Source organism: Mchenga conophoros, linkage group LG7 (genome assembly GCF_057382185.1).
Source record: "Mchenga conophoros isolate Kocher_MC1m ecotype Shallow Benthic linkage group LG7, M_conophoros_male_GT1.1, whole genome shotgun sequence".
Taxonomy (NCBI): Eukaryota; Metazoa; Chordata; class Actinopteri; order Cichliformes; family Cichlidae; genus Mchenga; species Mchenga conophoros.
Window position 1 is genome coordinate 42,731,472 of NC_140532.1, and position 27,920 is coordinate 42,759,391.

Here is a 27,920-nt window from a genome sequence, read left to right on the forward strand (position 1 = left end):
TGCAAATATTCGCATGCTCAATTTATTTCTATTTGGCACAGGATTCTAATGAAGACCATGGTTTAATAAAAAAAAAATTTTTTAAAAAGACCTCATAACATTTTTTTTCTTTAAAGATTTTTGATTGCCATTTTTCCGTGTGAAATAACTAAGTAAACAAAGGCTTTAGTGGACCTGTCTTTCTCTCGTTTTCTGCTTCGGCCTATTTTTCCAGCGTACACATTAGCACGCATCCGCACATAATAGTTATCTGATGCATTGTTTTATACTGAGACGAAGCGTCTTCTTTTTCCAGTCTGATCTTGTTTAATAAAGTTAAAGCAAATCTACTCTTTCATTTTAGGGACGCTCCGTGACGTCAAACCCACAGCTTTAATCGCAATGCGCATGCGCTTTGTTTCAGAAGCTAGACTGCGTTCGACGGCACGAGCGATGTTGTGACTTCAGCGAGTCAGCTGCTAATTGCAGTGCATTAAGGGGGGTTAGCAATGGTCTCTGCTATTTAGACCTGTTTTTTTCTTTTGAGTTTAATACCGTGGCTCGTTTCGCCTGTACGGACGCTTAGGCGACAGAAGTCAGGACCTCCTGTATATAAACAAAACGCAGCGAGCTGCTTTTTAAGGTGGCACCACCGAGACAGCAGCTAGGAAAGTCGTTCGTTAAGTTAGCTAACTTCATGTTGGCCGCACTGTCAAAGATGGAGCTTGCTTCATGGCTTTGTCAGAAGTAACACGATTTAAATAAAAATAAAAACTTCAAAGCGTATCCGTGTTAACATGAGAGAAGAGGCCGGTTTGAAAGGTAGGCAGCCTATGGCAAAAGAAAGAGGGGCTGAACGTCGCTGCAGCTGGCCCCAGTTGACAGAGGAGAAAGGACTCTCTAACAAGAAGGGTGACCTGAGGTCTCCTGGTCATCTGTCCAGGTCTTAGTAGTGTAAAAGTAAAGACTTTGGCTCGACATGGAGACGGTGGGGAAATTTGAGTTCAGTCGGAAGGACCTGATAGGGCATGGCGCATTTGCTGTGGTCTTTAAAGGTAGACACCGAGAGGTGAGTATTACCCCTTTGCAAGTTTATAATACGTTTTATTGCTGCTATAAAGAAATCCGTTGTCTTTTTTTTAAGGCAGATTTGTTGCGCTGTTAAATGTAGGTCGCCATCTGGTGTAGTTGTTGTCATTGTACGCCCTTAAGAGGCCTAGTCTCACATACAGGATGTTCCTTGAAATAACAAAGCTGTATTAAAAAACGTTGAAATACCTTATTTAAATACTTGCGACACATTTTAGGAAAGCATGCCTGGTTATTGTGTGACTGCCTTTATTTTTGTGGCTGGCTTGTGGTGCAGATGTTGTGTGTCAGCGTCGCTAATGTAAATATAGGCCACCAGACACGTATTGTTTTCCTTAGAAAGCTCCACACTGAGGCCAAATAGACATGTTCAAACATGTACTACACCCAGAATGGATGGATATGAAATGGAAATGCTCCATCCTGAGACGTGTAATCCACTCAGGGGATCATGTGGGCCTGAAGCATCTATGTTGCTTCTTTACTACATTGGCAGACAGATAATTTCACCCCGTTAGAGCTCTTCGCTCTCTGCGGACTTGCTTGTTTTTCCTAGGATATTTAAAAGTAGAATGGGAACCTTCAGTTTTCGGGCCATTCTTTTGTGGAACCAGCTTCCAGTTTGGATTCAGGAGACCCGATACTATCTCTACTTTTAAGACTAGGCTTAAAACTTTTCTTTTTGATAAAGCGTATAGTTAGGGCTGGATCAAGTGGACCTGAATCCTAAGATAAGCTAAAACTTTATTGATCCTACAACAGGGAAATTTGTGCGTTACCACAGCTCAGGTACAGATAGCAGAAGAGCACAAAGTTTTGCTGCTATATGACTAGGCTGCTGGGATTCCCATAATGCATTTAAATATCTGGTGTTAATATTTGGCTCTCTCAACAGCATGTCCTCCTCTCCTCACCCCAGCCGGATGCAGCACATGGCTGCCCCTCCCTGAGCCTGGTCCTTTTAGACCAGGAAGTTTCTTCCTGTTAAAGGGGAGTTTTTCCTTCCCACTGTTGCCAAATCTCTTGCTTATAGGGGATCATATGATTATTGGGGTTTTCTGTTTTCTTTGTGTTATTGTTTGGTCTTTACCTTACAATATAAAGAGACTTGAGGCAACTGTTGTTGTGATTTGGTGCTATATAAATAAAATTGAAGTGAACAGAATAATTTTCATCCGCTGTTTTCAGTGCATTTTACAATACGGTAGTGAACTGCCTTTAATTTTGCTGCAAGGTCAGAAAATCCACTGCCAAGGTCACTGCAGTGACTTATATGAAATATGGTGCATGGGAGTCTGCCTTAAAAAGAGGAGAAAACCCTTAGCAATCAGACCTTCTGGCTGTTTACACTCTCAGCAAGTCATTTCCTTGTAGGCCAACACTTCATGGTAGTCAACAAACAAATATACCATAGTGTGACACTTTACATTTCCTTTTACCAAACCATACATTTGACAGATGGCAGTGCAGTAAGACAAAGTGCAGACACTTTCTGACATTCGAGCACACCTCATTCTCTGCAGTGTTTTATTTCTTTCTTCAAATGACTTGAGTTTCTGTGCTCCAGAAACATGACTGGGAGGTGGCAGTAAAATGCATCAACAAGAAGAACCTAGCCAAATCTCAGACTCTGCTGGGGAAGGAGATCAAAATACTGAAGGTAAGTCAAGTTCAGAGAGAGACAAAAGAACACCCCCTGCCTAGTGTTCAACATCAGATTGATTGATGTATGTTTTCGTAGTTAAATCTGTCACCTGGCATCTGAACCTGTGGTAATATGGTATTCACAGCTGGCCACGTGCCAGATGTGTTAGTGAAATAAATCAAATCAAATCACAAATCAAATCACTTTTTATTGTCACATCACATGTGCAGGCACACTGGCACAGCACATGTGAGTGAAATTCTTGTGTGCAAGCCCCACAAGCAACAGAGATGTGCAAACACAACAACACAAACGAGCAAAATACAAGAATGGCCAACCTGAAACTAATAAATATATGTACAATATATAATAGTGTATGCATTTCTGGATGTGTATACTAAATATTTTCCTACGTGTGTGTGTGTGTGTGTGTGTGTGTGTGTGTGTGTGTGTGTGTGTGTGTGTGTGTGTGTATACACATTTTTACAAATTAAATAGTAATAAAATAAAATAATAATAATAATAATAATAATAAAATATATAAAATATACAGAGTTGAATATGTGCAAAACAAGTGGCATTTATATACAGTGTGGAGTGCATAATGTTGAAGTTCCAGTAGTGAAGCTGAGGTGTCTATGACGTGTTCAGCAGTCTGATGGCCTGGTGGAAAAAGCTGTCTCTCAGTCTGCTGGTACGGGACCGGATGCTGCAGAACCTCCTTCCTGATGGAAGCAGTCTGAACAGTTTATGGCTGGGGTGACTGGAGTCCTTGATGATCCTCCCCGCTTTCCTCAGGCACCGCTTCCTGTAGATGTCTTGGAGGGAGGGAAGCTCACCTCCAATTATCCGTTCAGAGCACCGCACTACTCGCTGGAGAGCTTTACAGTTGTAGGCGGTGCTGTTGCCATACCAGGTGGTGATGCATCCAGTGAGGATGCTCTCAATGGCACAGCGATAGAAGGTCCTGAGGATGCGGGGGCTCATGCCGAATCTTTTCAGTCTCCTGAGAAAGAAGAGGCGCTGCTGCGCCTTCTTCACTGTTTTGTTTGTGTGTACTGACCACGTAAGATCCTCAGCCAGGTGTACGCCAAGGAACCGGAAGCTGCTCACTCTCTCCACAGCAGCGCCGTTGATGGTGATGGGGGTGTGTACTTCTCTGCACCTCCGGAAGTCCACTATCAACTCCTTTGTCTTTGCGACGTTGAGGGTGAGATGGTTGTCTTGACACCAGTGGGTCAGGGCGCTGACCCACTGGTGGAGTGGTATGAGGAGTGGTTATCTCAGCACGATTGTCTTACTAAACGCAGAGTTTGTTATAGTGAAAATGAGTACTCAGAAGCTTCTCACAGACTTCAAGAATGCCCTGACCTGAACAAGCATGTAAAAAGAAATGTGATGATGATAACGATATGTGACCTGAAGTATTTTGTCTTTTCTGTAGGAACTCAAGCATGAGAACATTGTTGCTTTACTGGACTTTCAGGTATGTAGCATCACATTCACAAGTGTCAAAATCACATGTTAAGGTTTCTCATTTTTCCCTGTTAGACAGCAGCTGAAAGCGGAGCAGATGGGCTGCTGGATGTGGCTTTTCCACATGACCCACTTGTGTCTCATGCTAGTTGCACAGTTATGGCTTACCTATTTGTTAAATGAGGCTTTCCAACATTTGTTTGTTTTAAAACTGTTTGTTTCTGCTCTGGCGACTCTGGTTTTTTGGCCCGTTGAACTTGGCCAACCCTTCTAGTGCTTAAATTCTCTCTGCTGCTACGTGGCCTGTTCTTGATGGCCTCCTTTTATTAAGTCTTTCTTTGAAGTGTAGCAATTTAAGTTGTGCGTGTAGGCAGAAACAAGTTGATCAGGGCACAGGCTACTGTGTTAATGCTTCTTTACCAGTTGTTCATGGTTAGAGAAGCAGATATCCTGGCTCACCATAATAAACAAAAGGTGTTGCATTTTTAATCAGAGTCCACACTCTCAGTGATGTCTCTGTGATGGCCGCACCTGCTAGTTAGTTTAGATATAATGTTCCTTACTTCCACACACAAACTCTTATCTGAACTCACCAGGTGTTTCTTCTGTCTTTGTAGTTCTTGATTAACAAACTGCCATCTGGTTTAAAAAAAACATCAAATGTGCAAATTCTGCTAATTTCAAAGGCTGTGTTGTTCTTGCAGACTAACAGCAGGTAGCTGATGCTGTGTCTTTGAAGAAACTGGTCTGGAACAAATCTCTTAAAAATGTTTGTAATTTTAAAAAGTTGCAAAGAAGTTTTGAAGGTTGTTTCATTGTGATCTGCTTATTTATTTTTAAATGAAATGTGAATCCTTGACTCTAAGAACTGAGATGAGATCCTCCTTCTCTGTTGTGTGAAGAGAAAATGAAAACTGTGCACATATTGAAAGTTTCATTAGCGGACTGAAGGTTTGAGCTATCATTCTCTGCCCATATCGGTTAAGCTTGACAGCTTGCTCATAATGGAAGAACAGTGTTGCATGCTATCATATGAGCTGCTTGCTGCTTACACACTAAAGCACTGAAATAATTAGCAACAATCATTTCTCTGGACATGCAGAACCTTAAAAAATACCCTGTTCTCTCTTTATCGTCCGTGCTGGCTGGGGATAGTTGGAGCTGGGCTCTAAGATTACAGGTTTGTTGTGGCACGACAGTGCTGATCTTCTTAGCTGGCAATCCATCCATCTATCTAATTAGGTCCTAAAGAAACTGACACCAAACCAAGCTCTGGAAACCAGCAATGAAAGGGACTGAAGATGGGTTTGCAAGTCAAATATTTGTGTATTGTAGGCTTTCAATTTTGAAGGGTTAGTGTTACTCATCTGGGTCCAGACCTTTGAATCTGTTTGCTGTACTCAGATCGACTGATCTGTCTTGATATTAAACCATTGTTTGACAGTTGAAAAAGTCAACTAGCCAGTCAGAGCCATGGCCACAAATAACACCATTGTCAAGTAGGGCTGAACGATTATGGAAAATAATCTAATTGCGATTTTCTGCCCCAATATTGCGATTGCGATGCGATATGCGATTATTTTTTAAGGTCTTTGTCTTCTGTATTATTAAACAAAGACAAGCAATACATCATATAGTATGGCCAATACTATATTACATTAATTTTAAACTGTTCTTTCCTGGAAGACAGACCTCTGTTATGATGACATGAGGTGATGCATGAATTGATGACTGACATTTTTATTTAACTTCTTCAATCACAACAGTATATTTGAACATACACAATAGTTTATTTTTAAAATAAAGTGCTGACAAGGAACCCTGGTGTAAACATTAAAATGAAAGTCAGTACAATGTGCAGATTGCAGAAATATACATAAACAAAATCAGTGGCTTTACCACACTCAGTTTTTCGACATCTGTGAACTACTAGACAGTCATTCAATTAAAAAATAATATTAAATAAATAAAACTAATAAATAAAAAATACACACATCTTACTGATCTCTGCAGTCAGTAACATTACACATAAAGTGCAAACATAATAGCAATTGTATAAACACACACACAAACACGCCTTTAAAGTTTAAAGGCGTGAAATTGGACGGTCTAGTTCTGATTAGCGTCACCGCTGTCTCGGTGGAGTTTAATAAACTCGGCCGTCTGCTTCTTGCTATCTAAAATATAACCAGACACTGGTGTAAATTCTCGACTGTCTCCTACTTCTGTTTAATAAGTTTTCTGTTTGACGTTTAGTCAGCTGTGTGAAAACCAAGGAGGAACCCACCCGGGGGATTAATAAAGTTTTATTTTATCTAATCTAATAACTTTAATCTCAGCCAAACCGATTTACTCACGAACAAACAAAACACTGAAAAAAGCCCAACAATAACATTTTTAGGTTGTCTAAGTGACTTATATATTACGTTTAACCCGAGCAGCGAAACTCCGCGGTGATCTGAAAATGATGTGCCGGGAGTTGTGCCGTTCTCGGCCGCATCAGTAACCCTCGAGCTCCCGGCTAGCTGTCGAGCTGGTGGGTAGCAGACGCCTCTGAAAACGTCGAAGCACTTTTGCAAATATGGGATATCTTGATAAACCGAGCAGATATTTGATGTTTACACAACTACTTTCTCGCCTGAAAATATGTTAAAAGTTTATTTTGTGACCCAGAAAGATTAGTATGAGTAATTTTAAAACTTAGTAGCGGCCGCCATTGCTGGAAACTGGAGTTTGGCTGGGCCGCGCTATGAATTCTGGGATATGGTAGTAATTTGGACAGCCTTCGGCGCGTCGCTGTGACGTAATCGGTCTACAAATGCGGCCTCAGGAGGATGCAGCCCATGAATTTGGACATGTCCAGAGTATAATCGCAGCCTTTGCGGTTAGAAAATTGCACTTGATCATGTCGCGAAATTATCGCAAATGCGATATATCGTTCAGCCCTATTGTCAAGATCTTCTCAAGCTGTACATCTAGTGACATATAGAAAAAGAAACCCTTTCACCTGCTGTCAGCGTACAACTGAATATTGGCTAAAGAATTCAGACTCATTCAAACAGGGTCAAGTTGGCAATCGCATGCAATCTGTTTCTGATAATAAAGCGATTCGTTGAAATTGAAGCTGAAGTTCACACGAAGTCCAACATGAGTCTCACAGATTTGAAAAAGAAATCTAGAAATTTTATTGAACTGCCAAATGACAACCTTGGTTTTATTTGGGAATATAATCAGTTGGCAATCAGCTGAGCCAAACCCCAAAGTCCAGTTTTCACTCGAGTGTGACTGAGTCATTATAACCCAGGACGTAGTTCAGATTTTTTTTTTTTTATTGTAAGCTATTACAGTGCCATGGCAAACGGCAACAACACCAAACCTCTTATTTAACTATTTCATCGAATGTTATTTACCTAGCTTAGTGTTTCCCCACCGCCCCTAAACTCACTGGTTGCTTGTGTTTGGCCGTCCATCTTTAATAAAGCCAACGACAACTATTCAGAACTGTATAAAACAGTCTGGCCTCTGACTGCTGGCTTTAGTGAGATACTGAATCGAGGTCAGAGAGAGACTACAGTCGTCTGTTGCCATGAGATAAGAGAGGTTTTTTAAAATGGGCTTGACTACCCTTCACAAAGTTTTCCTTTTTTTAAAATAAGTTTTGGACTGTTTCCAAAGTGCACAATAGATGTTTGAGTTTCTGTGGTTCTAAGTTCTCAGTAAGGAATAATTTCTAAATGATCCATTATTTGTTTTTTATCTTGGTGTTGATGTGAGAAAATATGACTCGCTTGTTACTGATTCACACTTGTCGCCCGTTGCTTTGTTAATGTTGCTGAGGACAGAGTCCACCTTCTCTGTTAGTATTTTTTTTTATTTTTTTTTATTGTTGATTTTGCTTTTTAAGGATGCACTAATTGAATTTTTGGGTGGTATATAAAATCATTTGGCCAATAGCCAGTGCCTTTTTTTGTCTTTGTTTTGTTTGGTATTTATTTCCACTCGGATTCCTAATTTCTGATGGCAGACATACAATTCAAGTGGGGGGTTTTTTTTGTGTGTTTTTTTTAATCCACGCCACCTCCATATTTATTGTGTAAGAAACAAAGAAAAAAAGAAAACGGGTGTTTCAGGGGTATCAGTTGGTTCTGCCTATACAGACCTGGTGTTTTAATCCTCCTCCCATTGTGCAACTTTTATAGACTTGTCGGTATCTGTATCTGGATTTTAGCCACTTATTTTCACTTTTCTGCAGCTGTTTAAGCTGCTTGATACTTCTAGTCTAAGTCACCTCGTTAGCTTGCTTTAACATGAGTGGTATGTACAGGAACCATCTGTTCCTTCTGCTTTGTCTGCCACTGGCGTGTGTATGTTTACCCCCACTCTTCTTATCTCCCTTCTCTTTAGGAAACTGCCAGCTCAGTGTACCTGGTAATGGAGGTAAGCTTGCTGGGATGTTTGGCTTTGTTTGCTCAGCGCTGTATTGTCTGAACTCTAACAGGGCTAAAATTAGCTGTCTCCTCTGGCATCTGCGGGGGGGTTAAATGGCTAACAGCCACTACTCTTTTTGCTGTGATTTGATGCTGTTGTCCTGATTATGAATTAGAGGGGGAAAGTCCATAAATGGAGGGAGTTGTGAGTTCTCAAATTGCTTTTGATGCTTTTGATGCTCATACTCTTGTTTTGTGCATTTTAAATAATTTCTTCAAGGGAACATGCCAGACTATGTTTTATCAATGTAAATTTTGTTTATAGTATTTGTCAAAGCGATTAAAAATTGCTTGCTATTTTTGTTAATGTATTTTGTAAAAATACATATACACTCACTAAACTTTTTATTAGGTACACCTTGCTAGTACCAGGTTCGATCTCTGACTTCTTTGACTTAAGAACTGGCTCAGATCTCGGTGGCATAGATTCAAGAGGGTTAGGTCTATATCGACTTGATATCATCACACAGATGCTGCTGATTTTTTTGTGGATTCATGCTTTCATATTGTTTACACCAAATTCTGAACCTACCATCTGACTGTTGCAGCAGAAATCAAGACTCATCAGCTCCAGCAACATTTTTCCAGTTATCTGTTGTCCAATTTTGGTGACCTCCCCCTTTACTTGAAGTCCCAGTATCCTGTTTCTTAGCTGACCGGAGTGGCACCTACTGTGGTCTTCTGCTTCTGTAGTCCACCTTTTTTAAGGTTCGACATATGCATTCAGAGGTTTGCAGATGTCTTCTGCAAACCTTGGTTTTACCAAGTGGTCATTCTCCTGTGGCCTCAGGAAGGTATTTTACATGGAGAACTGCCGCTCGCTGAATATTTACTTTTTTGTGGATCACTCTCTGTGGTCAGATGATCAGGTGTACCTAACAAAGTGGCTAGTGAGTGTACACGACATTGACAGCCAGGCAGAAGAACTTTGGATTTCTTATCCTCATTTTAATCTTCTGCTGTCAAATGTGTTCTGTCATGTACTTTGCCATTAAAATAAAAATATACAATTGCTGTCTAGATCTATACCACAAGTCAAAAGCAGATTTCTTTATGCTGATCTGTGTGTCTGAGAGATTAAACTACTTGTGAGGCAGCATTTTACGGCCTCACCTGTCACAGCCTGTCCTTTTCTGGGTTCATTCATATTAATGCTGGGAATGGGAACAAGGGTATAAATCTGTAAACACATCACTCTTCGGCAAATCACTCCTCTGATCTCTGCTGCTTTCTAGTTGCTTCAGAGGCTGTGTGATCTCAGAGTCTTTTTCACTGTGGTTACACCTCAGTCCTCGGTGCTACCTGTGTTTTCTAATGCTATTCCTTTTCATCTCTCTCCCCCTCCCCTTCATTCCTGCCCTGTCACTATTTTTAACCACAGTACTGCAACGGCGGCGATCTCGCTGACTACTTACACTGTAAGTGCAACAGTTTATCTACTTATGCTCAATGTACTCAAAATGCTTCTTAATCCAAAAAATCAGTTAAATCAGGAATAAAATCTTTGCTCAAAAGTCTTTCTAGATCTAAAGCAGGCCCTGAATGCCCTTCTTTTATCTGAACACAACGATTATATCCGTTTCCTAGCAAGCGAGATGAAAACTGGACTTTTGGCATATTTTCATATGTATGTAAATGATGATATTTGGCATAGACATGTGTTCAGGAAAGAGCTTAAATTTCAGAAATAAGAGAACAGCAGAGCAACCATAGAACTAAAAAAATGGATTCTGCAATGATGGCCAAATCATCAATAGTCTTAATTATAACCTTAAATTAGTAAAAGCCTCCAGTAAAGCACTTTGTGACAAAACGTTTATGTTAAAGAATTTGTCAGAGTGATTTCTCAAAGGGAGGTGCTGGTTATGACAGTTATTTTTCTGTCACCTCCCAACACTCAGGTCACATCTTTGTTTTGTGAGACTTCAGGCTTTCGTGTTTAGCCCTGAAAGCAGCAGCAGCAGCAGATTTGGCTTGTCACTGACAGATTTGGACCCAAACGTTTTAATAGTGTGTTACGTTCCCCTGAGGGGTCTAGGCGGGGAGAGGGAGGTAACAAAAAGTGACCAGGTCAGAAAAAGGAGTCAAGGAGGCAAAAGGGTTAAATTAAAGAATTTTATTAAAGATTCAATTTATACTAACTAAAAGAGACGGACAAGCCGCTATCACCATTTAAGAAAACAAACAAAACTCAGGCGTTGGTCAATAAAGTAAAACGTAAGCCAAAAAGAAAGAGCAGCTCACTAGCTGAAAACCACCAAAGACACAGCTCACTAGCTGCAAACACAACAACCACTCAGCTCACAAGCTGTAACCCCACTACTGGCACTCTGGCCCAGAGCTCACCTTTCCCTGGGCTTAAATCTCCTTGATTACTGACGAGAGTCAGCTGCACAAAAGGGAAAGGTGGCACCTCAGGCACAAGAGGTAGTGGGACACGCCCACACAGGCACCTTCAGGAGAGAGGCCCTGCTAGGGCCGTAACAAGTGCCTAAAGAATATTCAGACCAGAGACACCTCTCTGCATTGTTCTTCTGTCTTTTAATAAACACAGTACAGTGTTTGATCATATACTTAGAGCCACCTTGTGCTCACTTTTGAGTCAGAATGGTAGAAAACTGGGAATTTCTCAGCACTACAGATTTTCCCAGCTTCGTCGTATCCTCACCAAACTTCTCTGGGCTTCAAATAGCCAGGACCATCAATCCATTTGTGATATCCGTCAAACTTCCTGTAATTTTGCACCCAGACTCTAAATAGAAATCCCATCCTATTCTATTAATAGCCAGCATGATTGAAAAATGGGTTTGGATCCTCTCCCCATTGTAATAAATGACCTAGACTGCTTCCAGCTCAAGGCGAATACAGCATGTCTTTAAAAGTCTGCTGGAAGGGACGTGGACATGGAGCAATTGTAGACAAGGAAGTGTCCATAACGCAATACTGTATCATTTTGAGCTGGAGACACAAAAGAGGACATGACAGTTGGGTGATATTAGAGAACCCAGGAATAAACACACGCTGCAGATAATTTAGGAAATGTATTAAAATGATCTGTTGCATAAAATCATTGTATTCCAACTATAAACTAAGAGAGATTCATTCAGTCCGTGATAGGTTTACCAATATCATCATGTTGTGTCCTCATTAAGAAAATTCTACTTGCATCGTAACCTGTAGGATTCACATCAAAGTTAGTGATTAATTGATATTTGCTTTGTCTTTTCCTTCAGCTAAGGGCACACTGAGTGAGGACACTATTCGGGTTTTCCTGCAGCAGATTGCAGGAGCCATGAGGGTCCTACAAGCCAAAGGAATAATTCACAGGGACCTCAAACCACAGAACATCCTGCTTTCTTACCCACCAGGATGCAAGTCACACTCCAACAACACCTGCATCAAGATTGGTAGGTTTGGTTATGTGAGAGTCTTTAAGGCGATTATACATACTGTTTGTTTTTGTTTTTTTAAGCATTTCAACACACTTTAGGAGACTTTAAGATTTTTTTAAGCTCTGTAGTATCTGTTGATTAATATGCCAAACAAGAATACATTTTTTTAAAGTGATGGCAAAACATTTAAAATATAAAACTTGTGGGATTTAAAGCAGCAGAACAATTTACAGGAGCAAAAAAATAATTCAATCTCAAAAGCTCCTTATGGAAATTCCTACAACGTAATCAACTTTTTTTATAGACAGTTTTATTGCAATGGGATCTCATAATGATTTCCCTGAGGTAATTGATTACCCGAAGCTCAGAAGGCTAAACTTGTTTGAAGAAATTGATTACATATAGAATTTCACATTTTACCTCTGCAGTGTTGCTATTGTTCTTCTGAGAGTGCACGCTGTTTAAAAATGCCGCAAAGCAAAGACGCTTTCTACAACTACAAGATGCACTTGTGTCATCCAGTTTAAAATTGATTGATGTGGTAGAAGATGATATTGGTGCAACAGAAAGTAATCAATAAGTGTCTGGCTATTGGTGACTCTATTCTTAAAAACATGAAACTAGAAACCCCAGTGGACACAGTCAGAAGTATTCCAGGTGCCAGAGCAGGCGACATTGAAGTAAATTTGAAATTCCTGGCTAAGGCTATGGAGCAGGTGTGTAACTTTACCAAAATAATGTCATACTCTGTAGTTTTCTCTGATCCCATACCCAGTCGGACCAAGCATGACATGTTTAGCTGTATGTCACTAATTGCTGGCTGTCCGAGTGGCGTCCAGCATGTGAGCTTCATAAATAAATGGAAAACTTTCTGGGAAAAACATGGTCTTGTCAGGAGAGACAGCAGTGGACACCAGCCGTTTAAAGTCTTCTCCCACAGAGGTTGATTATTTTGTTAAGTGTTACAGCTTCACTGTATACATCGCTCAAGGCAACAGATCAGAGATGCTGGTATAATTCACAATGTGCCTTAAAAGGAAATGACTTAAAAAAAGAAGAAGAAATGGTGTTTCATTCATTTAAAGTCTCCTTGTTTTTTTGGTTTTTTTTCACCTTCTTTTCTCTTTCCCATCACCCCAACCAGTCGTGGCATATGCCTGCCCCTCTGTGAGCCAGAGTTCTTCCCGTTAAAAGGACATTTTTCCTTCCCACTGTCGCCAAATGCTTGCTCATGGGAAGCTGTCTGATCGTTTGGGTGGGGCTCTAATATTGTAAGGCCTTTACCTTACAATATGAAGTGCCTTGATGTTATATAAATAAAACTAAATTGCATTAAATTGAATAATTATGAAGTATCTTTCCCAAGTGAGTGAGAGCGAGTGTGTTCAGCTGTTTGGAAGCTCTACTAGTCCCTTAGCCTATTAATTTTTTCCCCTCTAGAGACTGAATGCATAGCAAAGCCACCGCAATCTCAAACAAGCTGACTACACACACACACGCACACGCTGTACCTACACAAGGTTTTTTCGCAAGCGGTTTGTTGATTCGTTTAAGAGGCTGAGTGCATTTTAGACATTTAAGAGTTTTTGTTTATAAAATGTACTGTATATACGGATTACAAAATTATGACTTAATACTACAAACAAGCAAAGAAACACTTAAATGATCACACGAGGCTAGCTCCAAAAGTGAGTCAGGGCCCCATCTTGAAACGGTGTCTGGTATTAGGAGCTCATCTGACTAAAGGCAAAGTTTCTGTTGCCTTTAGCCAGATTTTTATTAACACCTCTGCACTGGGTCATCATTGTGTGATGACCCAGTGCAGAGGTGTTAAAGATAAGGCCCAAGGGCCAGAACTGGCCTGCAAAAAGCCAAATGTGATTTGCTTTGACTGCTAAGATGGAGAAATTTACGTCAGTTTTAAAGCCTTACTGACAAAAATAAGTCTCCTGACAAACCGCAACAAAGCATTTAAATAATGCATAAGCAATCAAATGTACGACGCTGAGGTGTTCTCTCATTGTATTATATTAAATAACAAAAACTTGTATAGGAATACAGTATTAGGCTATGTTTGTTCAATGCATCTAAAAAAATAAAATCAACAAGCCAGTGTGCTACATTGATCTTCTGTGGTTAAGAAGTGTTTTAATTACGTCATAATTCAAAGTAAACTCCAGTGTGATGATACTAAATTTCCATGAGCTTAACTAAATCATAAGCTCGCCAAGACTCGCCCATTATCGCTCAAGTATTGCATATTCTTTCGTTTGTTTTGCTAGTCTGTTTTTCCATTTTTCTCTTATTTAAATGATTTTTTTTTTGCCACAATGTAAATATTATGAAGGTACACCTGGATTCCTTTCTGGCACCAAATATTTACTCATCCTCCTCTTTTCCCTTTTTTTCTGTATCCCCGCCGTTCCTTCCCTTCTGGACGTTTATGTCCACAGCGGACTTTGGCTTTGCAAGGTACCTTCAGAACAACATGATGGCAGCCACGCTCTGTGGATCCCCTATGTACATGGTAAGCACAATTTGGGTAATTTTTACTGATGAAATGGAAATAACTGTTTAAATGTGAATAAATGTTTCAGTTGGCAGATTCAAATATGGTGATTTTAGCTGTTTGAGATTGTTGCAGTCCTATTCATTCATTTATTTGTTACATTTTTAACTAAATGCGATTTGTAAAACAATACAGGGATGAATATAATATCAATTTAATAATCAATTGTCCCTCAAAGTTTTAAAATTGATCTCACCTCCCCTTTTTAATTTTTCTCACCAGGCTCCTGAAGTAATTATGTCCCAAAACTATGATGCCAAGGCTGACTTGTGGAGTATAGGAACAATAGTGTTTCAGTGCCTGACTGGAAAAGCTCCTTTTCAGGTAAAATAAAAGTTTACAATATCCAGAATGATTCTTGGCCAAGCCAGGGGGGGGAGGCAGGCAGGCACGTTTATTTTTATTTTTTATTTTTTTCCCCTTTCCAGAATTCTGAGAAAAAAGTCAGAATTCTGACTTTAATCTCAGAATTTTGAGAAACGAATTCTATAAAAAAAAAAAAAGAAAGAGTCGGAATGCTGAATTCTGACTTTTTTTTTCCTCAGAGTTCTGGAAAAGAAGATGTGCCCACTTTTTTTTTTTTTTTTTTTTTTTTTTCCCTCCGGTGGCCCAGATCCTCTTCCGTAACAAACTTGAACTTGAAGTCAATCCAGTATTTGGTGTGTCCACTCTGCGCCTTTAAGAGAGCTCCAGTTTTAGGCTTTTCTAAGCTGTTATGTTGGGGCTTATCTATTTCAAGACCTTCAGATAATCTTTTTGCTGGAGATTGTTATTTAGGACTGCATGTTTTGGACCACTGACATGTTGAACTTTGAACTTTAAGACTGAAACCAGGCACATGCATCCCTGATGTGATAGGATATGGATAAAAACCTCAAATCAAAAGTGCCTGAAACATTGGAATATCAGCTCATTGTGAGGATGTCATAACTAGCACACAGATTAGAAAATATTTTTGCTTTTGTCATTTGCTCCAAATCTGTGGGCATTCTTGCACTAGCAGTACAGACTGCACACCAGCAGGGACAAAACAACAACTCCAGCATTGTGACTTCTTTATTCTCTTTGTCTTTGGCAGCTACAGTCATGCACTGCTTCTCTACTGAATTCCTTATAACTGCTCTAACATCACACATTAAAAAAAAAAAATTCTCCCTTTTGTTTTTCCTCAGCCTGTATCGGGCTAAATGTAGATTAAAGATGCCAAATGTGGACGTTGACAATGGTGTTAAAATGAAGCGTAATATAGCAAAACCTGTTAAGTGTTGTTCCTCAACTGATCCAAAAGCATTTTTAAATTACCTGCTGTGTTTTCCTTGTTCTCTGATATGTGTACATAAAAGTTGTTACTCAAGTAAATGGAGTGTGTTGTTTGCAGTGCAGTGACAAAACCTGATATAATAAAAATGTATACAGCAATGCACTAGAATAGTGTAATCGTATAATTACTCTGTGTGTATATGCATACTCTTACAGTCTTTCTTATGTTTTTCCAATATATCTGTGACTTTTTGCCATCTTCAGGCCAGCAGTCCCCAAGATCTCCGGCTGTTCTATGAAAAAAACAAGAATCTCAGCCCCAAGTAAGAAATTATGTTGAAATGACGATATGTTTTTTAAAAAAAAATGATTTCGTAGTTTTCTGCATTTATTTTAAAGGTATTTCTTAGAATATAAGTATTGTTTGGATGTTTAGTGCAGAACCAATCTGAAAGGTGTGGCTTATTAAGATGCCATATTGTAGGTCAGCTTATCAAAGACCTGGAAAAAAGCCATAAATCATTCATTTATTCTTGTTTGCTAATACACATAAATTGCCTCAGAAATGTCTTAATCTAGAAAATCTATAAAGAGTTGAAGTGTAGGAGTTGAAGGTGGAGTTTTGCTGTATGTAGAGTTGTGACCTTTTAATCATTTGCATGAAGCAAAGACTGATTGTTGTTGTATTTGTTTTACAGCATTCCCAGAGAGACTTCAAGCCACCTGAGGCAGCTGCTGCTGGGTCTGCTGCAGCGCAACCACAAAGACCGCATGGACTTTGGTCAGAAAATGTTTAACGTTCATTCATACTCGACATATTTCACTCGTGCAAGTTTGGATCAAACTTTGCTTATGCAAAAGATGTTGTTACAGTTTCTTAGTTTGTTGCATGCAGAGGAAAACTGTGAACTTCCTCTCATTAATTATATTTATTCTCCCTGGTAGATGACTTTTTTTGTCATCCTTTCCTGGAGGCTAGCTCATCTGTGAAAAAGAGTAAGTAAGAATAAACAGCATTACTTCCTTAGTTAGGTCTAATATAGATACAAATACAAAATATGTTCCATTTGCTTCAATAGAAAATATAACCCTAAAAATAAAACAAGGTGACTGAAGCAATGTTTACAGGATGAGATCTGATAGTCAGGCCAGTCACGTAAAGATAGAACGGGTGTTATAACACCTGGAAGTCCTGTGGACTTTAATTCTGAACACACAAAGTTTCTTTTTTCAGAAACTAACAACTGTGTTGAATTTCATTTCAGCAACTCCTACTGTGACCATGACTTGTTTGCCCAGCTCTGCATCAGCCAGCTCTTGTAGCAGCTCTTCCACGTCTCACCTCGCCTCACCACCGGTTTGTGTTTGTTATTTCTTATATTTCCTCCAGCATTTCCCCCAGAGGGGATGAGCACGAACACCAAAAGATCCCCAAAGAAGCCAAAAACTTTTTTAAATTTATCATTTTTTTTATGTGCACTAATTTCCCGAAGCGGCGACCTCTGGAGGAAAACAGAGATTTTTGTATTTACTTTTTTTTTGATGAGTGTAAAGTTTTATTTGCATTCATAGAAGCAACAACTTTCTCACCTTTCCCTTCTCTGATGACTAATTTATACGTTCCTCCTCTGTGTTTAATATGCCACCTTCTGTCTCCCTGTCTCTGTAGCAGTCGCTTGCTGAGATTCAGCAGTTGCGAGCCAAAGCTCTGGCCTCTCCCACCCAGGAGGCCACTGGTTTTCTCCTTAAGGACTCGTCTGGAGGTGGCGGCAGCAGCAAGAACTCATCCTCCTGTGACACAGATGACTTTGTGATAGTGCCTGCTCACTTCACCAGTAAGAAAACTTTTCTTTTTCATCGAGTCCCTGCATAAACATTACATGGAGCTCTTCAGTAGACTTGAATTCATCTTGTAGCCTTTTTTCTTTCCATAGACTGACATTTATATTGCATTTCTCAAGCTGAAGCGCTGTGCTATGAGGCTGTTCAAGTTTATAACAGTTTTGTTTTTGTTCAGCAGGTGAGCTGACAAGTGAGAGTAAAGTGCTGCAGGACAGCCTAATGAACAGCGGGTGAGAAGCAAAAGCTAGTTATTCATTAATATCCAGCACAGCGGCTGATATGTTAATTAAATGCACTTCTTTGGCACTGTTACAGAATCGGGCTTATAGAGGAAGATAAATTATGTTAGTAATCACACTTATATTAGCTGTGAAAGTGTACGCCCTCTAAACTGTTCATGAATAACATTGTGATGGTTTTATTCTCTTCTCCACTTTAATTAGCTCTCTTTTAGCATCAGCTGGTCTGTGTAACCAAGCCAAAACACCGCCGCACTCGCCTTCCTACAGTGGATCACCAAGTCCTGTCAGGTAACTGCACACAGCCAAATTTTTTCTTATGGTGGTAAATGTGGGGGAGTTAATTAGGTGATCTCCTGATGAATTTGCAAGTTTGCTCACCTACAATGATATTAACAGTCTCAAATTTTTATTGTAGTTTAATTTTAAAGGAGGGACAAAAATTCAAAAAACACATTATTAAAAAAAGGTTTAAGTGTATTTGTGTGTCACTGAATGGAATAAGAAAAACTTGACTTGATGGAGAAACCCTTGTTGGCAAGCACAGCGGCAAGAGGTTTCTTGCAGTTGGTCAGCAGGTTTGAAACCATCAACTTTGGCCCACTCCTCTTTACAGAAATTCTCTAAATCCTCCAGGTTGCTTGGCAACTCGAAGCTTCAGCTCTATCCACAGATTTTTCTAAAGGACTGAGGTCTGGTCTGGGCCACTCCATCACCTAACCCTCTGGAGTCTAGGGTTGAATCGGCTGTTTTTGACCACCTTTGATTTTACCTTTATATTTTTCTTTTAAAAACTGTTTACCATCCTTTGTTTGGTTTCAATGTTTTTAGCACAACCTCACGTCTGGCTTCACAGTAATTTCTGCGATATATCCGAATAGTTAGACTAATAGCTGAAACTACTTTCAAAATTAGAGACTGTGTATTTCTTTGTAAGTGAACAAATTCAACAAAATATCAAGTAATTATTTCCCCTATTGTATAGTTACATGGTGCAAGAAAGAAGCAGCTGGTAAAGTAATTTGGATTCAACTAAAGCACCGAAGGTTCATGCACCAAATTTTCTTCACTATAAACTGTCAGGTTTTTAATTAAGTCAGTTTTATTAGTTTAACAAGCTTAATTGTCCTAGTGTTTATCTCTCTATTACATACACAGTTACTCCACAACTGTCATCTTAATCTTTTGTTTTGTGATGTTAGTCGATGTGTCGTTTGTACGTAAACATTGTGCAAATTAATAAGTCACATCTGCTTCCTCTGGAAAGTGTTAACTACGCATGTGTGTACAAAAGCACACGGACTGTCTCCTCTCTTATCTAACTGTTCCCTTGGCACCCTCGGTTATTCTCACTGTTGTCAGGCCCAGCGAGTTCTCGGGAAGTAGCTATGGAAACCATGGTCAGTCATTGCCTATTCCAGTCCCCACTCAGGTCCAGAATTACCAGCGTATGGAGCAAAACCTCCATTCTACCAAACAGGATGGTTCGCCACGGTCTGCATCAAGAAACACACACACACACATTTATAAATGTATAAACTCCACTGTTGCAAAACTAAATTTACAGGTTAGCTTTTAAACTTCTTGATGGAAGTGCAGTGACTCATAAGACTCACTTCATTAGGCTGTCAACACCAGTGCGCCGCTGCAGCAGTGGAAGCTTGTTGGGCTGTGCTAGGACTGGACCTTCACCACCATATGGGCAGGGGGCTGTCACCACCATCACCACCACCACCACCACCCGCAGGTTCTCCCTGGGAGGTGCCAGAACTTTGCAGCTCTCTCCTCAAGGTAACTTGAAGGCCATGCTTCACTTGCTTCTGCATCAACCTGGCTTAAAAATATGGAAGCTGTAGAGTGATAGAGTGCAAGCTTGGAGCTAACTGGTTGGTGCCAAACTCCAGTGACGATATTTGAAAGGTATTAAAACTACACCAGCCGGTCTTTTGTCTGTTTGTAACCATATTATAAATTATAGATATTAGTTATAAGCAGATCAGGGAAAGTTTGTTTTGGTGCAAATGATTTCTAGAGGAGCAAAAACTGTTAAGGAAATCTGAAAAGTGAGATTATTTCTCTCTTTGTTTGTTTTTTAAAGCTCAGTTGTACTTAATACTGTCATTTATAACTTGTATATATAAATCTACTTCTGTCATTTATATAGCAGAAATTATCTGAGTTGTTTAAGCTTTTGATGCACGATGACTTGCTGAGATTTTTCTTTGTTTTTGAGTATTTATAAATTGAATATGTGGGGCTTCTAAGCAGACAAAGACATTTTAAGGCATAAACTGGGGCTGTGTGAACATGCGATGAGGAGTTTTCTAACCTTTAACTGGAGGTTAAATTAAAATCCACTAACAAAAAGACCAAGCAGAGCAAATGATGATAAATTATTGAATAGTTTAACCTCTAAAATTATTATTGATTTCCAGTGGTTGGCATGAAAACTGAACTGCAGACAGAGGTGAAATACAGTGTGGTGGTGTTCTTCCTCTTGGGTTAGTGTGGTCAGAAGTTTTAAAAGTTATTGCTTGAGAAAATGAAACCACCATCACATACTTTTCTCACCAGCTGCTTTCAAGTCCTCCTCGCACAGAACCTTCTCTTCCCAGACATGTATGCTGTCGGGGGAGTTAGACAGGACATGTCCATCTTTGCTAGCTTTGTTGTTTTCTAGGCCTGTCTGACACTTCATGTTGCATTGCCACCTGCTGTCTAGCAGTCCTTCTGTCCCACTTTGCAGCTCTGCAGCACACTGAACCCAGGCTGAATTCTCAGCAGCAACCACAGAGGGCAGGACTTGGCACAAGGCTCCACAGTGCCCCCTGTCTGTTGGACTGTGCCACTGGTGGTGGCAGGCAAAAAATCCGAAAGCAGCACTCGGACCCTCTGGGTACTCCCTCAGCCGGACTCATGGCTGTCCGCCCCTTACACTCTTCTCCCAGACTGAGTGAGCTGATGCAGCGTAATCCTCTCCCCACTATTCTGGGCTCCCCCTCCAGGGTAGGTCTGTGTTTTGTGTGTCAAACAGAGAGAAAAATTGTTTTTTTCTTTATGTACGCAAGACAAGACAAAACCACCAACTGGTTTAACCCAACCTTTCTAACCTTTTTCTTCGCCATGTTTCCTCTTCGCCCAGACCATCCCACCATTTGAATTCCCCAAGACTCCGAGTTCTCCAAACCTGGTGACCTTCCTGACACAGCAGGGTATGGTCATAGGCTCTCCTTGCAGCAGGACTGCCCCAGCAGAGCTCAGAGACCTGGTACACCAAGCACCCACACCGGTCACCCATTCTCCTCATTGCATCCACAGATGGAATGATGATACCAAGAGCTTTGGAAGGTCGTGTTTTGTTTCTGCTGTTCTTTGTTTTATGTTCCCCGATGATGCAATCCACAAAGAACCAGGGTACACAGAGAAGCTTGTCATGTAAAATTAGTTTAAAACAGGCAATGAAAAGCACACATTGCTGAGTTAAAATCTTTCTCTACCTTTTCTTTATTCTTTGGACTTTTTATTATATAGTGTACTGTTTTATTATCCAAATATGATGTAAAATTATATTACAGACTATGTAGATAGATATGGCTAATTAATAAAATGAAGGAAATGAATAAACACCTTGTCTCTGTGTCATGTTTCTTTGAAGCAGGTCTCAAAGTGCCGGTGGTCTGTCCGACGTGCTGCTGATGGCTGCGTTTGGACCCGGTGGACCTGCAGGTGACCGAGGCAGCACAGAGAACCTGACCTCTGAAAAAGCCATAGATATAACAGGTAGACATGACTGTTGCATGAACGAAAAAACACACATTGTTCTGCAGTTTAACCACTGACGCATGTAAAGGTTTGGAACTGATAGTGATTCATAGGGAGAAAAATGTCAAATTTGTTCCCTCCTTCTGTTTCTCAAGGATCCCCGGGTGGCGGGGGAGGCTCTGGCAGCCCAGCACAGGTGGTTTTCACTGTAGGATCTCCACCTAGTGGCAGCACTCCACCCTTTACCTCCAGACAGAGAAAATACTCAGGTATTGTGCATGAAAACATGTCGACAGAGCTGAATACAAGTAATTCATCTCCAAATCGCATCTGCAGCACGATGGCAGTATTACAATGATTCACAGTCGGGCAGTACAGAGCTGAGTTTTTCATTTTAAGTAACGTGGAAATTAAATGTTCTGGTTAGCATAAGAGTAGGTGTGTATATGTGTGTGTGTGTATGTATGTATGTATGTATATATGTGTGTGTGTGTATTTATGAACAATCAGGAAACATGAAAGCCAGCTGCACTGATGAAAAATGATTGCCTCGGGCATTGAGTGTAACATTTCTGCCGTCTCTTTCCCTGACTGCAGGCTCATTCACTTCAGGCAGCCCTGCAGGCTCCTTAACCAGCCGTCACCCTCCGACAGGCACCTGTTTGGATGGCTTTGAGGCTTCTTCCAGTCCTCGTTACAGTTTCCCCGATCCCATCACAGCCAACATGGGTGGTCGCGTCACCTTCGAGGCTCCCGAGCTGCCCGAAGAGACGCTGATGGAGGTGAGATGCCAGATTCCTCTGGAAAGTAATGAGGATGGAGTCTTCTGTGTTCAGAGCTTGTGTGTAGCAGTGACTTTTCCTGTTCTTGTGTACATCAGTCAGGGTGATCTTGAACTAAAGAATACTCAGTATCCCTTTAAAGAGTGTTGGCCATAAGGAAGGATGGAAAACATTGTCAATGAGGTTTTTGGGGGGTTTTTTTCTTTCTTTTTTTTTCCTTTTAGTTCACGACACTGTAGAAAAATAATTTAAGGTAAAAGCTGAAATGGATTTATGGAAAGCACTGAATGACCTGTCTCTTTTTAAATCCTGGGCTTTTTTCACCCATGGAGATTGAATGCAAAACCTCATTCTGGTGTCCACCGTTTAAAATTCTGTCATTATACCCTCCCCTCCCTTTCTCTGCCTGTCTTTCTTCCGTGCCTGTCGGAGTTCAGCAGGAGCATACAGACACTGTGCAAAGGCTGCGGTTCACATTGGATTTTGCTCTGTGTCTAATGGAGGTGGCTGCTGCCCGTGGTGCTACAGTGACAGGGGAGCAGGGGGACTTTTCTCATCTCTCTCTCCTTCAGCAGCAGAGCCTGGTAGCAGATCAGATAAGCTCGCTGAGCCGAGAGTGGAGGTAAGGCCGTATCTGCTGTGGCTGTGCCTCTTTGTTGGATCAATTGATACCTTGGCGATTTCCTGGCTTTACGCCGCGTTTGGTGATAAGCCTCTGGGGTCTTGGACATTTTTATTAAATTGTATTGGTGCCTCAGAGACTTACTATGGAAAAAAGAAATTGGAATACATTTAATTATTTTTTATTTTTGTTGCTGTAATGTTAATGTAATTGTAAGCTTATATGCTTGAATGCATCTTTGCTGCAGGACAAAAACTAAAGTAAAAGCAGCGGGTTGTAGTGAAGGAGTCATCATGTAGGTCATTTTGTGTTTTTATGCACCGGGACTTTTTTTGTTGTGTACTTCAGCTTGAAATGAAGAATATTTGCATTTTGCCCAGAGAGTGCTGGGAGCAAATAGAAAAGAGAAAACTGCCCAAGTGCCTGCTGCTCAGGACACCATGGCAAAAGTAAAAAGCCTGAGGCACTCTCATTTGTAGAGGATGAGATTTTTGGCATTCTCAAGTTTTTTTTGTTTTTTGTTTTTTTTTTTCTTGGGAAGACTTTAATCTGAAGTGTAAATGTAGTTGTTGCGTTTGATGGTTTTTGACTGCCTCTAGTGAATTTTCTGATGCTGAATATTTCTTAAACAGAAACCTGTGATTCAGATTTTTATCCTACAAGTATCGATTGTGTTTAATGTGTCATTTGTCCTTTTAGAATTGAGTTTAACTTAAAGTACTTTACGTGTGATTGCCTCCTCAGTCATGCAGAACAGCTGGTTCTCTACCTTAAAACTGCAGAACTCTTGTCCAATGCCTTACACACAGCAATGGAGCAAGTTAAACAGGGCAAGCTTTACCCATCTGCTACTGTCAAACAAGGTATGAGCCTTTTCATTTTTTCAGTGGCAGTCTTAAAAACATAAAATTGCCATGTGCAGGATATATATATATATATATATATATATATATATATATATATATATTTATATATATATATATTTATATATATATATATATATTTATTAAAAAAATAATTATGATTCATGTATTTAGTTGTTTGTTTGTTTTTTTGTTTTTAATTTCTCTCCATATACAGTTGTGAGAAAACTAAATGAGCTGTACAAGTCCAGCGTGGCATCCTGCCGCTCACTCAACAGCCGTCTGGAGCATTTCTTTACCCGGAAGCATCGCCTAATGGACCAAATCACCTCCATCACAGCAGAACGGCTGCTGTTCAGCCACACTGTGCAGATGGTAAACCGAAAGAAAAGTCAGATAATTGAGAAATAGAGGAGAACATAGGGGGAAATTGACCAAAGAATCTTTAGATCTAAAAGTATCTTTATCAAGGTGCTTTTTTGGCTCACCAGGGTTGAGTAGGCAACCCATATGCCGTAATATTATTGTAGAGGCCTGGGTTTGAATCCGGCTTGTCTTGTCTTTCCCCTACTTTCTCTCCCAGCTTTCCGGTCAGCTCTTAACTGTTCTGCCACATTAAAAGCTTAACAGCCCCCCTCCTTTTGTGTGGTTAGCATTTGACATATTATTTAATATAATATTTTACTCAAAACAAGATCAAACCTTTGACCTGAGCACTCTGTCCTCTCAGGTTCAGGCTGCTGCACTGGATGAGATGTTCCACCAGGGGGAAGCATCAGTCCTGCGCTACCACAAAGCTCTCTTACTGATGGAGGGCCTGTCTCTGCTGCTCACTGGACAGGATGACATCATCAGTGTTAGCAAATGTAAGTATCACCGTATCACAGTAACAGAAAATGCCTCCACTCAGCATCAGCAGCTAAGAACCACCATTTAATTCAGGAATGTTCCTTGAGCTAATACTCTCATTGGTGGGAATCTGTGCAGATAAATTCAAAGTGTTTCATCGGTCCTGTGGTAATAAAGTCAAGTATGATAGGCTGCTTTATCATGACTTGTGCTTTTTTTTTCTCTTTCCCTTTGCTTTGTGTCTGCAGGTAAAGAGTGCATTGAACGGCGCCTCACAGCTTTGCAGGCAGGGCTCTGTATATGATAGCCCTGCACTATTTTGGGGAATGTGGAAAGTATGACAGTCGTTTGCGCCCCGCACATTACTAACCAAATTTCCACACGCCTCTCATGGTTCTCCAAACACGTGTTGGACGTAAAGAGGATTTTGCTTCCGGCTCTGAAAATGCCAAGAAGACTCCCCTCACTTCAAGTATCGCATTCAGGAGCAATTATTTCCAAGTATTCACATTAGCCACATATGGTACTTATCTAAACGCATAGCTTTTGAAGATCAACAGATATCCTTGCTATGACCTTGCAGTGCGGGACTATAGACAAAATGGTCACACAGGATCACAAACTGGAGGGGAAGTGCTGTGGACATGTGCTGATTTAAAAAAAAAAAAAAAAAAAAAAAAGTTGGATTGTCCGACTATCATCCTCATCAAATCTACATCTGTTTTATACCCCTTGTTTGCTTTCCTGTGTTGTTTGTGTTCTTTTTTTTTTTAAGCTTTTTTTTTTTCCTCTTTTGGGGTTTATGTAATTATTTTCTTGCTGACAGGAAGTGTACAGTATGCGGCATTACTACAACTGGTGACCAGAAGTGCACACGCACTGTTTCAAAACCGTTGCCAAAATAACTTCTTTTTTTTCTTTTTTTCTTTCAAAGTTTTGTTTTTTGTGTATGTGTGTTTGCTTTAGATTAACTTTAGGTAACTAAACTGCTATATAGAAGAAGAAAAAACTATCTGACACTTTAATGATTCTATACTTGCTTAATATCAAAGACCATGCCTTTTTGCTTGCAACGTGCGGTGTCGAAGGGATTAATTTGATTAGTTTTCTAAAAGGTGGCTGGTATTAAGGCAGAGAATGGGTCCAGAAAACACTCGTTACCCAGCGCTAAAGCGTGGGTATAGCTTTTAATTCAGAAGGGGCTGAACGTGGTCTCTTAGCATCTTTGATCACAATCATGTTTAAAATGCTGCAATAACCTGGACTATATTCTTCAGGTATACAGAAGCTTAGGTGCTGCTGGGGCTGGTTATGCCTTCACATGAATTCCACTTTTTTTTTCTGTCTTTTAATCTTTTATCTGTCAACTCATTTAGCAAGTATAATCAAATCTGAATGTAGGGGCTGTCTGGAGAGAAACAGCATAAATATTAGACTGAATGTTAGATATTTAACATTTAGGCTGATCTTGGGGCTGAAGTCTGAATGTTTTTGCACTGTTAAAGTACTGTACAGAAAGACCGTGAGTGGAATATGGTAAATGTGTCCAGTTTTTGTAGATACTTTGACTTGTTTATGACAGGAGATCTGCTTATATACGTTTTTAATGCAGTTTTAGTTGTAATACATTTACTGTCAAAATGTAATGTTAGATGTGGGAGTGTTGACAAAGAGATGATATAAGCTATGAGAGAGTTCTATTTGAAGAAAATGGAAAAGAGATTTCTTTACACTGAAAACAAAAAAAAAATGCATTGATTGTGTTTGTGCTTTATTTTATTGTAGTGGGTAAGGTTTTTTTTACCTTTTGTTTGACTTCTGAAAAGTGACATGTTGAAGTGCTAAGATTTGTGTGGGGTTTTTTTTTTTATTTGTTTTTTTACATTGAGCTTTTTGACATTCATCCCAACAACCTAAAATGCTGTCCAGCTGAAAAATCTCCTTCAGCTGCTTTAAAAACAAAAGTTTTTAAAGAAGAGTTTGTTTGCATGCTTTGGTTTTGTGAAGCAGTGCTGTTTGTGGTGCAGCGGATGAAGCTGTGACAGCTCCGTAACATGGGAAATATTTTAATTTTGACTCCAACTGAATGCGTGGATGTGGTTAGCTAAAAGTAAAATACCACTTTGAGGAATAAAAAGTGGCACATCTAGGACCTGTAGTACTTTCTTTCCCCTAACGTGTAATTTCTCGAGCTTTTACAAGTTAATGAAGGTGGGGTTGTGTGGTCACGTCTGAAGACCGTTTACAGTGACGCCTGTCAGCAGAAAAGAATGGAGGAGAGATTCATCAACATATCCTTTGTGTGCATTTTCTTTGTTGCCCTTTGTCAAGTTTCTGTGAAATGCAGATTTTGCTCTACATGTATGCAGATGTTTAAGTGTACATTCCACAAATCAAATCATCTACGGGCTCCCTGTCTCTGCACTTGCTGCTCTGTTCAGATCCCTCGTAATTTAAAAACAAAAACAAAACCTCAAGCATGTGTCACTTTTTACTGTCCCATACAATCATAAAGATGTTTGTCTCCAGTAGGACTCAAAAGCACCATGAAGACGACGGGTGCAAAACTCGAGATGCCTAAGAGAGTGCAAGTGAAGAGTAATTTTTACTTTGGTGCACTCGATCAGGAAACCTGTCACTTATTTGGTTAATTTGTTTTGTATGTTTGCTAAACAACGTACCCAAATGATTTCTTTTTAAACTTTTACGTTACTAATTCTGTAAAACTTGTAAATATTGTAATTTAAGTTATTGTTGTTGGCATGGAGAGAACAGCACCATACCACCTATACATTCCCAAAGACAAGGCCTTCAGCTCAGTCATCCACATTGTCTGTTTAATGTTGCAAAAGCATTTAAATGTTGTCATATCCATAACAGACACTAGCTCAGTGTCCCTGTGTGTGTGATGTAATATTTACTGTTTGGAAGCTACATCATGAATAAAGTGAAAGGAAAGATCATTAACTGTTGTGGTGACTTGGTTTACTTGACCTGAAGCTTTACATTTGTATTCTTCAACTAAATCGATTCGGGTTTAAAAACTTGGCATTCTTTACTTGCT

At 40.0% G+C, this 27,920-nt stretch overlaps 1 protein-coding gene across 3 annotated transcripts; it reads left to right on the forward strand.

The window, feature by feature from the left end:
* The first annotated feature begins 395 nt into the window (after positions 1 to 395).
* On the forward strand, positions 396 to 27,823 carry ulk1b (unc-51 like autophagy activating kinase 1). Of its 3 annotated transcripts, none has more exons than XM_085279361.1 (27): positions 396 to 1,048; positions 2,636 to 2,728; positions 4,158 to 4,199; positions 8,594 to 8,626; positions 10,058 to 10,094; positions 11,910 to 12,083; positions 14,522 to 14,595; positions 14,860 to 14,961; positions 16,162 to 16,220; positions 16,596 to 16,678; positions 16,843 to 16,893; positions 17,163 to 17,254; positions 17,567 to 17,732; positions 17,915 to 17,969; positions 18,183 to 18,269; positions 19,341 to 19,472; positions 19,603 to 19,769; positions 20,725 to 20,984; positions 21,121 to 21,326; positions 21,634 to 21,758; positions 21,896 to 22,009; positions 22,338 to 22,522; positions 22,960 to 23,144; positions 23,889 to 24,007; positions 24,225 to 24,382; positions 24,738 to 24,873; positions 25,105 to 27,823. In XM_085279361.1, the coding sequence occupies exons 1-27, from the start codon at positions 959 to 961 to the stop codon at positions 25,158 to 25,160; spliced, it is 3,081 nt and encodes a 1,026-aa protein (XP_085135487.1). In that variant the 5' UTR covers positions 396 to 958; the 3' UTR covers positions 25,161 to 27,823. The 3 variants fall into 3 exon arrangements, with proteins under 3 accessions (XP_085135487.1, XP_085135488.1, XP_085135489.1); XM_085279362.1 differs by having other exon boundaries at positions 21,637 to 21,758; XM_085279363.1 differs by having other exon boundaries at positions 17,918 to 17,969.
* The last annotated feature ends 97 nt before the right edge of the window (positions 27,824 to 27,920 follow it).